General features: G+C 35.1%; 1 protein-coding gene across 2 annotated transcripts in view; it reads right to left on the bottom strand.

The window, feature by feature from the left end:
* Positions 1–12,183, bottom strand: part of LOC116852173 — a 292,000-nt gene that overhangs the window by 228,612 nt on the left and 51,205 nt on the right. For both annotated transcript variants that reach the window (XM_032832254.1, XM_032832253.1), the window contains exon 2: positions 7,406–8,432. In XM_032832254.1, the coding sequence (XP_032688145.1) occupies positions 7,406–8,415 (1,010 nt within the window). In that variant the 5' untranslated portion in view covers positions 8,416–8,432. The remainder of the gene's footprint in view (positions 1–7,405; positions 8,433–12,183) is intronic.

Raw genomic sequence — 12,183 nt, forward strand, 5'->3', positions numbered from 1 at the left:
GATACCGAAGGTATTCCTAATATGAGATAATCTATACTTAAGTGACAATCGCTGCTTGAGTATGAAGGTTTTTCGCCGCTACCCTGTCTGCCAAGAACGTTACAAGCACGTTATTACGACGTTATTACGTCATAACGACGTGCTCGCCACGTCCGGTGCTGTCAGGGGAGTGCCGTTGTGTCTGCAAGAGAATGGTCGCGTACGCACGATGAAAAAATAATAATTGTGATTTTTACCATGTATAATTACGACTAAAGTCTGTGATTTGCAATGTTCCTACTATTATATAGTAAAAGTGTTTATACAGAAAGCTTTTCTGTATATATCGGAATATAAAAAGAATGTTCACAAAATGTTCAAATCAATCAATCGTGAAATATCCAAAATATTCCATTGACATTCCATGAACATACTTACATGTACAATAAGGAATATTCAACCCAAATAACATCCCATACAACACCAAATGTCTGAAATATTGGGAGTACAAATAAGTTTCCGCCGTTTTTTATAAAAAATTGGGCATTTATTGTGAAAGAACGGTACCTTATGTTTTATTCAAAATATTGTCCATCGCTAGCCACTACTTTTTCCCATCTTTCTGGCAACATACGGATACCGCGTCGGAAGAACGCTTCATCTTTTGAAGCTATCCACGAATAGACCCAATTTTTGGTATCTTCATATGATGTGAAGTGCTGCTCAGACAGGCCGTACGTCATCGATCGAAACAAGTGATAGTCAGAGGGAGCAATGTCTGGTGAATACGGCGGGTGAGGTAAAACTTCCCAATTGAGTGTTTCCAAGTAGATTTTGACCGGCGCCGCAACATGTGGACGAGCATTATCATGCAGGAGAATAATTTGGTCGCGTCTGGAGTAATAGTAGACGCGTTTTTCCTTGAGTGCTTGGCTCAATCTCATCAATTGTGTTCGGTAGAGAACCCCAGTAATGGTTTCGTTCGGTTTGAGTAACTCATAATACACGACACCAAGCTGATCCCACCAAATACACAACATGGGTTTTTTTCCATGAATATTCGGCTTGGCTGTTGATGTTGAAGCATGGCCACGTGGTCCCCATGATTTCCTCTTCTTTGGGTTATCATAATGGATTTTTCATCCATTTTTCATCATCAGTGACTATACGATACAAAAAACCCTTTCTATGTCTGGCAAGCAGCATTTCACATGTGCAAAATCGGCGTTCAATGTTTTTCGGCTTCAGTTCATATGTAACCCAATTTCCTTGCTTTTGAATCATTCCCAACGATTTTAAACGATGTAAAATTGCTTGTTGAGTCACTCCTAACGTAAGTGCAAGTTCTTCTTGCGTTTGGCACGAATCTTCCTCCAATAATGCTTCCAATTCCGCGTCTTCGTACACTTTCGGCTTCCGCTACGTTCTTTGTCTTCGACGTCAAACTCACCGTTCTTAAACTTTTGAAACCACTCACAACTTCTCTCAGTTAAAGCAGCCTCACCATATGCTTCTACAAGCAATCGATGCGCTTCAGCTGCAGATTTCTTCAAATTAAAGAAGTAAATCAAAAGTTCCTGCAAATGACACTTATTCGGCTCAAAACTCGACATTTTCGCATGAAAAAAATTATGTGATGCTGATACAAAATCGCTAATATTTCAAGGTTATGGTGTTGCCAGATGTCCAACCTCACGATATGACGTTTTACATCTGACAATTTCAACCATAACTTACTGGTGGGGCCATCTTTTGTCAAACAGCGGAGACTTATTTGTACTCCCAATATATCCCAGAGACGTTTCAGAGGCAATCTGATATCTCTGGGATGTCTCTGGGATGTATTTCGGATATTTGTGCTGCATGGACACAGAGAATAGAGGGAATGTTAAAGAACATCTAAAGAATTAAAAAAATGAATATCCGAAGAATTACCCGAGTTTAATTTATTCTAAAGTATTCCTCAAAAATATATTATAATGAATATTTTGGAAATCATTACTTGAAATATTCTGAGAATTTATGAGAAATTACTATTATTAGCTAATTTCATTTATTATATGGTATGGTTGCATTAGACAGATATCCCTTATAATAAGCGTAGATTTATATATTTATATATAAATTTAATTGATTAAATTAAATTAAATTAAATTTTATATGGTAAGATGAATTTTTTCTCTTTTTTTAATTGTGCCCTTTTATAACCATTCAAATTTTATAATCTCTTATGACTTTGTCTATTTAATAACAGTAATAAAAAAAATTTTACTATAAATATTTTACTATAAATATTTTAAGACCGAAATAGAATGTACGACGTTTCGTAGATCTCATCTCTAGTTAATGTTTAAATTAATAATAAAAGTATGAAAAATATAATTCTTATTAAAAAATTAAATCATATAAAAAAATTATATTAATGCAACATATATAGACAAAATATAAGACGTTTATATCGATCGAAGAAGTGGTGTAGTGTCTAAACCAATAGGTTGATAATCCAAAGGTACTTCAGGTCCAAGTTCGAATCCCAAAGTTAGTGAGAATTTTTAAGTGTAATGTAACATTTGGAATCAAGTAATCTTAAATTTCAAGTAAAGTCAGCAAACACTGACTGGTTTCTTATTTTAACTAATTCGCCAATATTTGTAAAAAAGTGGAACATTTAGCGCTTATTTGAATCTTCCTTAAACATTCTGTGAATATTCCGGAATGTTTTGAGACATTCTTGGGATGTTAATTTTGGATTTGTGGAACATTCTGTGAATATTCTAGGAATATCTAGCGTTTACTGGATTGACCTGAGGGGGAGTTCCCCCAGCGCCGGATAGTATCTAGTGCCGGACAGGGTGTCTGACTCGTACCGTACCAAAGCTAATATATAGCTAAAATAAGTCGGGGTGAGTAATAGAATGGGAGTTTTTTTTTAAACAACCACGTCAAATTTTGAGATATTAACAACGAAATATTTCTACCGTGCCGCAGCCCACTGGCCAATCAGCACACGCGCTGCAGTGTGACAAACGTTGTACGCGCTGTAGCATTGGCACGATAGACTAGCCGGCCCAGGCTTCTAGCAACGCGTTTTCCTCATTGCTAGGGGGTTGGACCGGTTAGTCTCTCATGCCGATGCTACAGCGCGTACAGCGTTCGTCTCATCGCAGCGCGTGTCCTGATTGTCAATGGACTGCCGGTAGAAATCTTTTGTTGTTAATATCTCAAAATTTCACGTGGTTGTTTAAAAAAGACACCGATTTCATTATTCATCCCGACCTACTCTAACTATATATTAGCTCTGGTACGGTAAAAGTCAGACATCCTGTATATACAGGGTGTCCCGCGTAAGACGAACCAAAAGAAAAATATAAGTAGAACACATAAAAGTGAACAAAAATTGTATAGGTCATTTTTCAAACAACCACGTAAAATTTCAAGATATTAATTAAAATAGTTGGACAAATTAGAACGCGCGACGCGACAGGCGGGAAATACGGCTCACAGCGGTCGGCGAAGAAAATGGACGATTGCTCGCGGGCCTATCTCATAGGCCAGAGAGGCGAACCGTTCGGGGCTATACTGAAATGGATAGCTCCGTATGTGCGTCCGTGTACGTGTGCGCTCGGAACGTCGGGCGATGAGTAACAGAAGAAGATAGATATATGACGTTCTATCTCTTTCTCTCGTGCACGCATTATTTTTTTCACAGGGACCGTCACGGCAGCGATGCTGGGCAGAAGACGCGGCACCTACGCACACAAAGAGAAGCCAGATACATGTACGTTTAGCGCTTGAACTCAATATACATGTATAAGCGCGCATGCATGGCTGCTTCTTGTGTACGTGCACTGTTAAATCCGTAATGTCAAATTAATTTAAATCATTTTTAATTATTCCTATAAGTTGCCACTGCTCATATTAAATATGTCGTTAATTTAACTAAGATAGAAAGAGATCTCTCGCCGAGCGAGAGAGAGAATGTCATTCCCTCTTTCTCGTTCCGCAGCCGCTCTGTACCCACGCGATATGGAACGAGAAAGAGGGAATGACATTCTCTCTCTCGTTCGGCGAGAGATCTCTCTCTATCTTAGTTAAATTAACGACATATTTAATATGAGCAGTGGCAACTTATAGGAATAATTAAAAATGATTTAAATTAATTTGACATTACGGATTTAACAGTGCACGTACACAAGAAGCAGCCATGCATGCGCGCTTATACATGTATATTGAGTTCAAGCGCTAAACGTACATGTATCTGGCTTCTCTTTGTGTGCGTAGGTGCCGCGTCTTCTGCCCAGCATCGCTGCCGTGACGGTCCCTGTGAAAAAAATAATGCGTGCACGAGAGAAAGAGATAGAACGTCATATATCTATCTTCTTCTGTTACTCATCGCCCGACGTTCCGAGCGCACACGTACACGTACACGTACGGAGCTATCCATTTCAGTATAGCCCCGAACGGTCCTCTCTGGCCTATAAGATAGGCCCGCGAGCAATCGTCCATTTTCTTCGCCGACCGCTGTGAGACGTATGTCCCGCCTGTCGCGTCGCGCGTTCTAATTTGTCCAACTATTTTAATTAATATCTTGAAATTTTACGTGGTTGTTTGAAAAATGACCTATACAATTTTTGTTCACTTTTATGTGTTCTACTTATATTTTTCTTTTAATCCGTCTTACGCGGGACACCCTGTATATTGTTACCCTCAAATATATATATTATAAAATATAAATATATAAATATAATATAAAATATATAAATATATATTAATATATTGTTAAAGTTATAGCCTTTAATAAAAACTTTCCAAGAATTTTTAACAATTTTTGTTAGTAACTCTTGTATAAACAATGAGCTAATTTTAATTTTATGTTTAGAACTCAAAGATTTTGACTCCAACATTCTGCAAAGTTATTGGAATCAGTGAACTCGACCCTATTCATATAATAAAATTATTAAGATTTAGTTGAAACAATATGTCATGTAAAATGTAATATAGAAATCTATATGTAACTTTTAGTAAATCTATTACTGCATTTGGTATTTAAAATTTCCGCGGAATAAACAAATACTCGTTTTGGTTTCCGGTTTAACGCTAAGTTCTTCGTGAGTTTGTTCCTAACGTTTTTTGAACATTTCAGTTTACTTCATCAGGGAAAAGAATAACCAGATATTGTATGAGATTGCTCTCCTCTCTGATGAAATAAACTGATGAATATTCAAAACGTCGGAAACAAATCTACAAAAGAAAAATCTAGACAATCTACGACGCTAAACCAAAATATGTAACTATTACTGCATTAATATCACGAAAAGCTACATTATTATACACAATATCTGAGGCAAGACACGCAAGATGTGCTCATGTGTGAGTAAATTAGATCAAACTAGGCAAAAAATTCCTCTATCAACAACCACATAACACACATGTGGTGGTCTTGCGTGTTTTGTATCAAACATTCTATATGGTGTAAGTGTAATAATTAATTCAGTACAGCATATCTGCTTCATAAATGTAATTAAAAGAATTATAAATATTTCCCGTCATCGATAATCTCATTGTGATAATCGTGAATATAAAGACACTAAAAATGATACACAGCTTTGTTTTTAGAGGTTATGTCTTAATGTAAAGCTCAAAATATAAATGTAAATATATATATACATGTAGTTGTAAGTACTCCTTATCAGTTAATATCATTTTTACTGAAATTGTTTCTAAATTTGTTTCTAAAAAATGTTTTTGTAAAATGCACAAAAATGGAGTTCAAAGAAAATGGGTGCCAAAAGCGACATACTTATTGAAAGTTATATAACATGTTGCATATATGATAATATTTGGTAATAAATAGTTCATTAATACGTTTAATGGTTGAATAATATTCATTTATTTAAAATATAATGTTACAAAAGGCAAATATAATTAAATAAAAACATATCTTTGGCATTTCCATATTTTTCATTTCTCACATATTTTACATATGTTATATTTTTAAACTAAACAAAATTAAACATATACAATACAATGATACCACCCAGATAACAATTCGTGCGAGCTCATATTGCCCTCACGTGTGCGTCTCACACCGTGTCCGCACAGTGCTATCACGCTGTCCCGCACGACGTGATGGGGGCACGCGTGCGAGCGCTATGAAACGCATTGTACAATCACGCCGTGAGTATCACGCCATGCGCACACAGTGCTATCATCACGCTGCCCGCACTACGTGATGGGAGCACGCGTGCGAGCGCTATGAATCGCATTGTACAATCACGCCGTGAGTGTAGCTACAGACATGCACCGCTAGGCGGCGTCGGTGATGATGCCAGCACTCGAATTGAAAAACCCACGTAACAGGGTATATAAGGCGGTGCTCGTGGGACATTATCTTGAATTATTTTAACATCTGATTTCCTACATTTCATTGTAGGAAATCAACATTTTTAAAATATTTCAACACAAAGTTAAAGTGAATCTTGAAATAATCATAAACTTAAACATATGTCAGTTTTTACATACATTTAAAGTAAAACTAAAGAAGTGTAACACTTTCAAATGTAAAATTTTAACAGTCTAAATGAAGATTTAGACGTTTGCCGACGTTTTGAATGCGATATGATGAAGAATACAATAACCAAATTACGTCCTCAGTGGAAACTATGACCCGCACATGACCTGCGTATGACCCGCACACATGAGGTCGTACATGTGCGAGCATTATGAGTCTCATATGAGGACGCATCTGTATGATAATATGCGTGTAACATTATGGGCATGCGTGCGCGCACCATGATATCACTGTGACAACATTTTGTTATCTAGGCACGTCACAATAAGAGGTTAGAATCAGGTTATGTTAGTCACAGAATATCGCACCTATTGCATACTGTAAAAGTATGTTATTTTAAGACACATTCTCATAAAATTTTTCAAATTATACAGTGATGAAAAAAGTGATGAAGATAAAAATATTTTTACAAAAGCCAAATGCATATAGAAGAACTTAATATTGTGGACAAAAAGATAATTAACGCTGTTTAATCTACGTAATTCGTCAATGAAAATCATAGAAACAAAACTTGCGAATTTCTAAAACTCGATATTTGCTAATTTAGCACATAAAAGAACAAAAAATATAAGTATAAATTTTTCATGACTTAACTGATAAAACGAATTGCGTTTATATTAATTTCGATAAAATATAACATTTAATATATGAGATATAAAAGTATGTCGCTTTAGGAGGCCTATGTCGCTTTTGGCTACTTTCCTCTATATCTAATTTAGCATTTTTACATTTTTAATGCTCAAATAAACGATATAATTTTCTCTCACGTTTCCTCTTCGAATGACATACGACCGAATAATATTGAAAGAACTGATGCTCGCAAGAAAGTATGAAAAATGACGGAAGTATTCGTACCTCGTGAAAAAGCCGGATATTCCACGATTGATGTTGGGAATAGATGGCACACAGCGATACTCTTCCAGACTGGTAGATCTGTCGATTCTGGGAAGTTCATCGGTAAGATCGGAGTTTAAACTCGTCCCTTCTGTCCACGATTTACGGTGTGATTTATCTCGTAACGAACGCCTTTTGGTTATTCGCTCGAACGCGGCGTCTTCCTGGCTACGTCTCTTGAGATTAGTTGTCGCGCGAACTTCTGTATCGGTATACACGGATTTCTCGTTAATTTGGCTGCCCTGGCGAAACGTACTCGAATTAGGCGAAGATTCAAAGGCCAAATTATCCAGTTGAATATCGTAGTCATTCTTCGTGAAATATTTCTTCTCATCTGCGTCGTTCCCAGTCGCTTCGTCGTTCAAAGTTCTAGACGGCGATTCAAAGAAATCACCAACTGTGTCTTCCTCGATAAAGGAGCACATCGAGGACACGATACGATTGGAATCGATCTCATTCCTCAGTCGGCCAAAGTTCGATCCCACTTGATCCTCGTTGTCATCATGCTCGGTGAGGAAGTTGAAAGCATTATTTATCTCTCGAGCCTCGTACGTCTCATCTTCATGCTTCACTGTCGAATTTCTCTTCTTTTCATAATTCAAGGACGTTGCGTGGTCCACCATATCCTGTTGCGACTCCTCATTGATACCCGGACAAGTTTTATGTATCACCGGCTCCAGGTTTCGGGTAATGTCGCGAATCCGCTTGATAGTGTCTGACGAGACTACGTCGATCCTCTTGCAAATCGGCACCACTTGATCGTGGCCCAGAGTCACTAAGATATCACTTCTGTCGCTACCTTCGAGTACTCGCTCTTGTCGCTTGGTAAGCGAGAGCTTTTGTTCTAATTTCGGAGGACATACATCGAGCAGATGTTCTTGTTCTTCGGGCGTCGGGTCATCCACGGTGACGCGCGGTACGCACGCATCGTTCCCAAGATCGATCAGATCGTCATCCTCGTTGGATGTCATCTTGCGCCAACTCGCAGCTGCAATGAGAAAAACAAACGCTTCTGTCAATCGATATTAAAGAGTCTAATAAATATTTATAGATCGACGCGATTCTCTGCCATCGGTACTTGAAGAAAATATTGAAAATAACGTTAAAAATAACGTTAAAATTATATATTATTTTAGAATGTTTTTTGCAAAGTCCGATCATATTAAAATTGTAGTAGTTAATTGTAGTATTTAATTACAGTAATTATTATAAAAATAATAAATTTGACTACCAAATATACAATATGTAAAAAGTAATTGCAATAATTTTGTAGCAAATGTCAAACGTGCAACATTCTTAAATAAATATATTGTAATTTTGGTTATAATTTCTAAATGGTTCAAAATTACGAATTCAAAATTACGTGAACTTATGGAGTTATGATTTTTACTACAATATTTTCTCTATGAACAAGCCGTTCTGCTCGGTTTGCAAATGTCTCGAATCTTTCTAATATGCTTATGCTACTCTATTTTATTTCCCTATTACGTAACCAAAAGTTGCTTTTCTATTAATAAATAATAATAACGATTTTCTTAATATAATAATATTGTGTCCTGTGAACGCAGCCTCGTCCATTATTTATCGCATCTTTTTTTAAATACTTTTTACCGAAAACTTACCGTTACGAATATATTGTAGAAACGCACGGAAAAATATGTCCGCCATGATACAAAAATTTACGACACGTCGCACTAACAATACAAAATTATTAATAACGGAATAAAATCGATGAATCGTGAATTCGACCGCGTCGCAAACGACTGAAGCGTAATCTAAGGAAGAGTACGTGATGCAGCGTTTTATCGTAAGTGTTCGTAATTGTCAGTTATTAACAACGAAACGCTAAGTGAGTAATTTGTGATGTAGTGCGTATATTAGCGACGAGTAATGACGATGATAAAATTGTCACTTTTTACAACTCTTTTACAACAGTTCCTGTTAAATCATTGTGGTTGAAGCTGCGGTTAGATAAAAAAAGAAATGTTATAATGAAATAAGAATATTATATGCAATTGTTTAATTTTTATTAAACAATAAAATTACTTGAAAAGCCAAATAATATTTGTTTAGCCAAAGTATTTGTTCACTAAAGAAAAGAATTCTAATTGCGAAGTGCTATTTCGGGCGTGTGAAGTTAACACCTCAACTATAGCATTCGATAGTTCTGATTAAGGTTTTAGCTTCCTTTCGAAGAGTATAGGAGTAGTTTTATGTTTATTAAAAGACTTCCGACGATTAATAGTATTAAAATAGCGATTAAAAAATGGGGTGTTAACTTCATACCCAACATCATGATAGAATAGTTTTAAATAGTTCATTTAATATTTTTGACAAATACTAGAGTTCCTGATTGAAAAAAATTGTTTTTTTCAAAAAATTGAAAAAATGTATGTCAAGCTCGAATAATTTTAAATAGCTTATTTGATATTTTCTGGCGAATTCAAGAGCTCCTGATAAATAAAATAAATTTAATTCTTAGAATTGTTCAATAATTATTATTAACCTTTAGAGGACCGGAAGCCGATATATCGGCGCGACGGCGGTGTCAGCTTTTTCCCCATTCAATCCAATGGCATTAACAAAAAAGTTCTAGCTCTTAAAATAAAAAAGTCAATAACAAAATAGCCGGTCCTTAGAAGGTTAAAGTTATATGGCGGCAGACATTTGACGTGTAACTTCTTAACTAATGATCTTATTGTCTTTGACTATTATAATTTCTTTTAGAATTCTTTAAGTACCCGAGCAAAAATTGAATGTAGTGATTGTCTAGTAATGACATAAAAAAGTTGAGTCTTGCATCGCTACTAGCTAGTAGTACTAACTAGGAATGTAAAGCTCACTTCTCCTAGTGGCTGTACAAGAAAAATTAGCTAGTAGCTAGACAGAAAATAGTACACTATCATGAGACGAAAAATCGTAACTATCTATTAGTCAGAAATGTAATGGCTCCTGCACACAGGACGCGGTAATGCTCGCCGTGCGGCAGAAGTCCGCGCGACAGCCAATCAATATGTTGTTTTTCCGTAAGAGCTAGAAGGTTATTACGGAAAGTAGCATATTGATTGGCTATCGCGCGAACTTCCGCAGCGCGGCAAGCATTACCGCGTCCTGTGTGCAGGAGCCATAACGCTCATTTCTTCTAGTAACTGTACCAGAAAAATTAGCTAGTAACTAGATACAAAAAAAATAACTTGTAACTATATAGGGTGTCAGAGACCACATGTACACACCTTTTATCTCGGAAACAGAGCATTTTAAAAAAAAACGTTTCAAAGAAAAGGTTGTATGGTTTCGAGGTGTACATAAGATGGTGTCATTGATTTGACCTTGGATGGTGCCGCCAAGGTCAAATACATTTTCGTGCATTTTCTTTAAGTACTAAAAAGTTAATAAAAAATTCAGAAAAAATTCTTAGAGCCCGATGAGAAGAAAATAAGCAATTTTTATTTCTTGCCATTTTTCGGTAAAGTTAATAGAATTCGAGTAAAAATTTATTGAAACCAATAATTCTGTAGATATTTCCGTAAATATCTTAAAAAATGAGGTCGTATGAAAAAAATTTTCAAACAAAAGCTGTTTGTTTCTTTACGTAAAATAAAATTCCGTAATAAAAAATACATATTTCTATTTAAAAAAGCAAAGTTGACGTTGACTTGACCTTGGTGGCGCCAACCAAGGTCAAATCAATGACACCATCTTATATACACCTCGAAACCATATAACTTTACTTTGAAACGTTTTTTTCTAAAATGCTCTGTTTCCGAGATAAAAGGGGTGTACGGGTGGTCTCAGACACACTGTATATAATAATCAAAGCATGATGTCTATATGATGAAAATATGCTAAATCTAAAAAAAGAAACAATTTTATGGACACGATGTAAACTTTATATTAAGTTGTTTTATATTGAATAAGAAAACTAATTATCAAAATATATCTGTATTTGCCAGTAAACTAAATGACACATTGTTTTGAGTAAAAATTTAGATTTTTTTTTGTATTTCCATTTCGTCATTATATGATTTGTTGTACATAGTATAATTAACATGTGATAGGCTCATAAAGGATGTAATCTTTATGCATTGCGTGATTCTACGCACCGTAAAGTTACTGCAACATTTACATACATCTGTTTATCTTGGTAAGTGACTTATTTAACCTTAAATTTATTCAAAGTTTATTATGAAATTTATTCAAAGTTTATTAACAATTTATTCAAAGTTTATTAACAATTTATTCAAATTTATTCAAGTTTTATTAACAAATAAAATAAATAACTGGGAGAAAATGTGAATATATAATTGTATTAAATATAATCATACATAATAACATATGACTCATATTTGAAATTTGTTTATATCCAGAGTAACATCAAATAACTTTTTAATAATGTCTCTAACATAAGACGTTTTTAAATGTCAACTTGCTACCTAAATACATGGCTTGTCTACAAGACTGGTCAAGTACCCTTATAGAAATATCATACTAAGAATCATTGATTAATTACTTATTTTCAGTATTAAAAGTACAGTATTTAGTAATATTCTGTGATTAAAATACAACTTTTAGTATTCAAGTATTTCAATATTTAATGTTACAAATCCTACCTTATGATTGATTTCAATACTTAAATATTGATATGTAATACTTCGTCCAGTAATAAAATACTTACGCAGAACATTGTCAATATTTAAATACTAATATATAATACTTTGCTAAGTGATGAAATACTTACG

The sequence above is a fragment of the Odontomachus brunneus genome, unplaced genomic scaffold, assembly GCF_010583005.1.
Source record: "Odontomachus brunneus isolate Ranch 3 - 2012 unplaced genomic scaffold, Obru_v1 Obru_scaffold_204, whole genome shotgun sequence".
Classification (NCBI taxonomy): Eukaryota; Metazoa; Arthropoda; class Insecta; order Hymenoptera; family Formicidae; genus Odontomachus; species Odontomachus brunneus.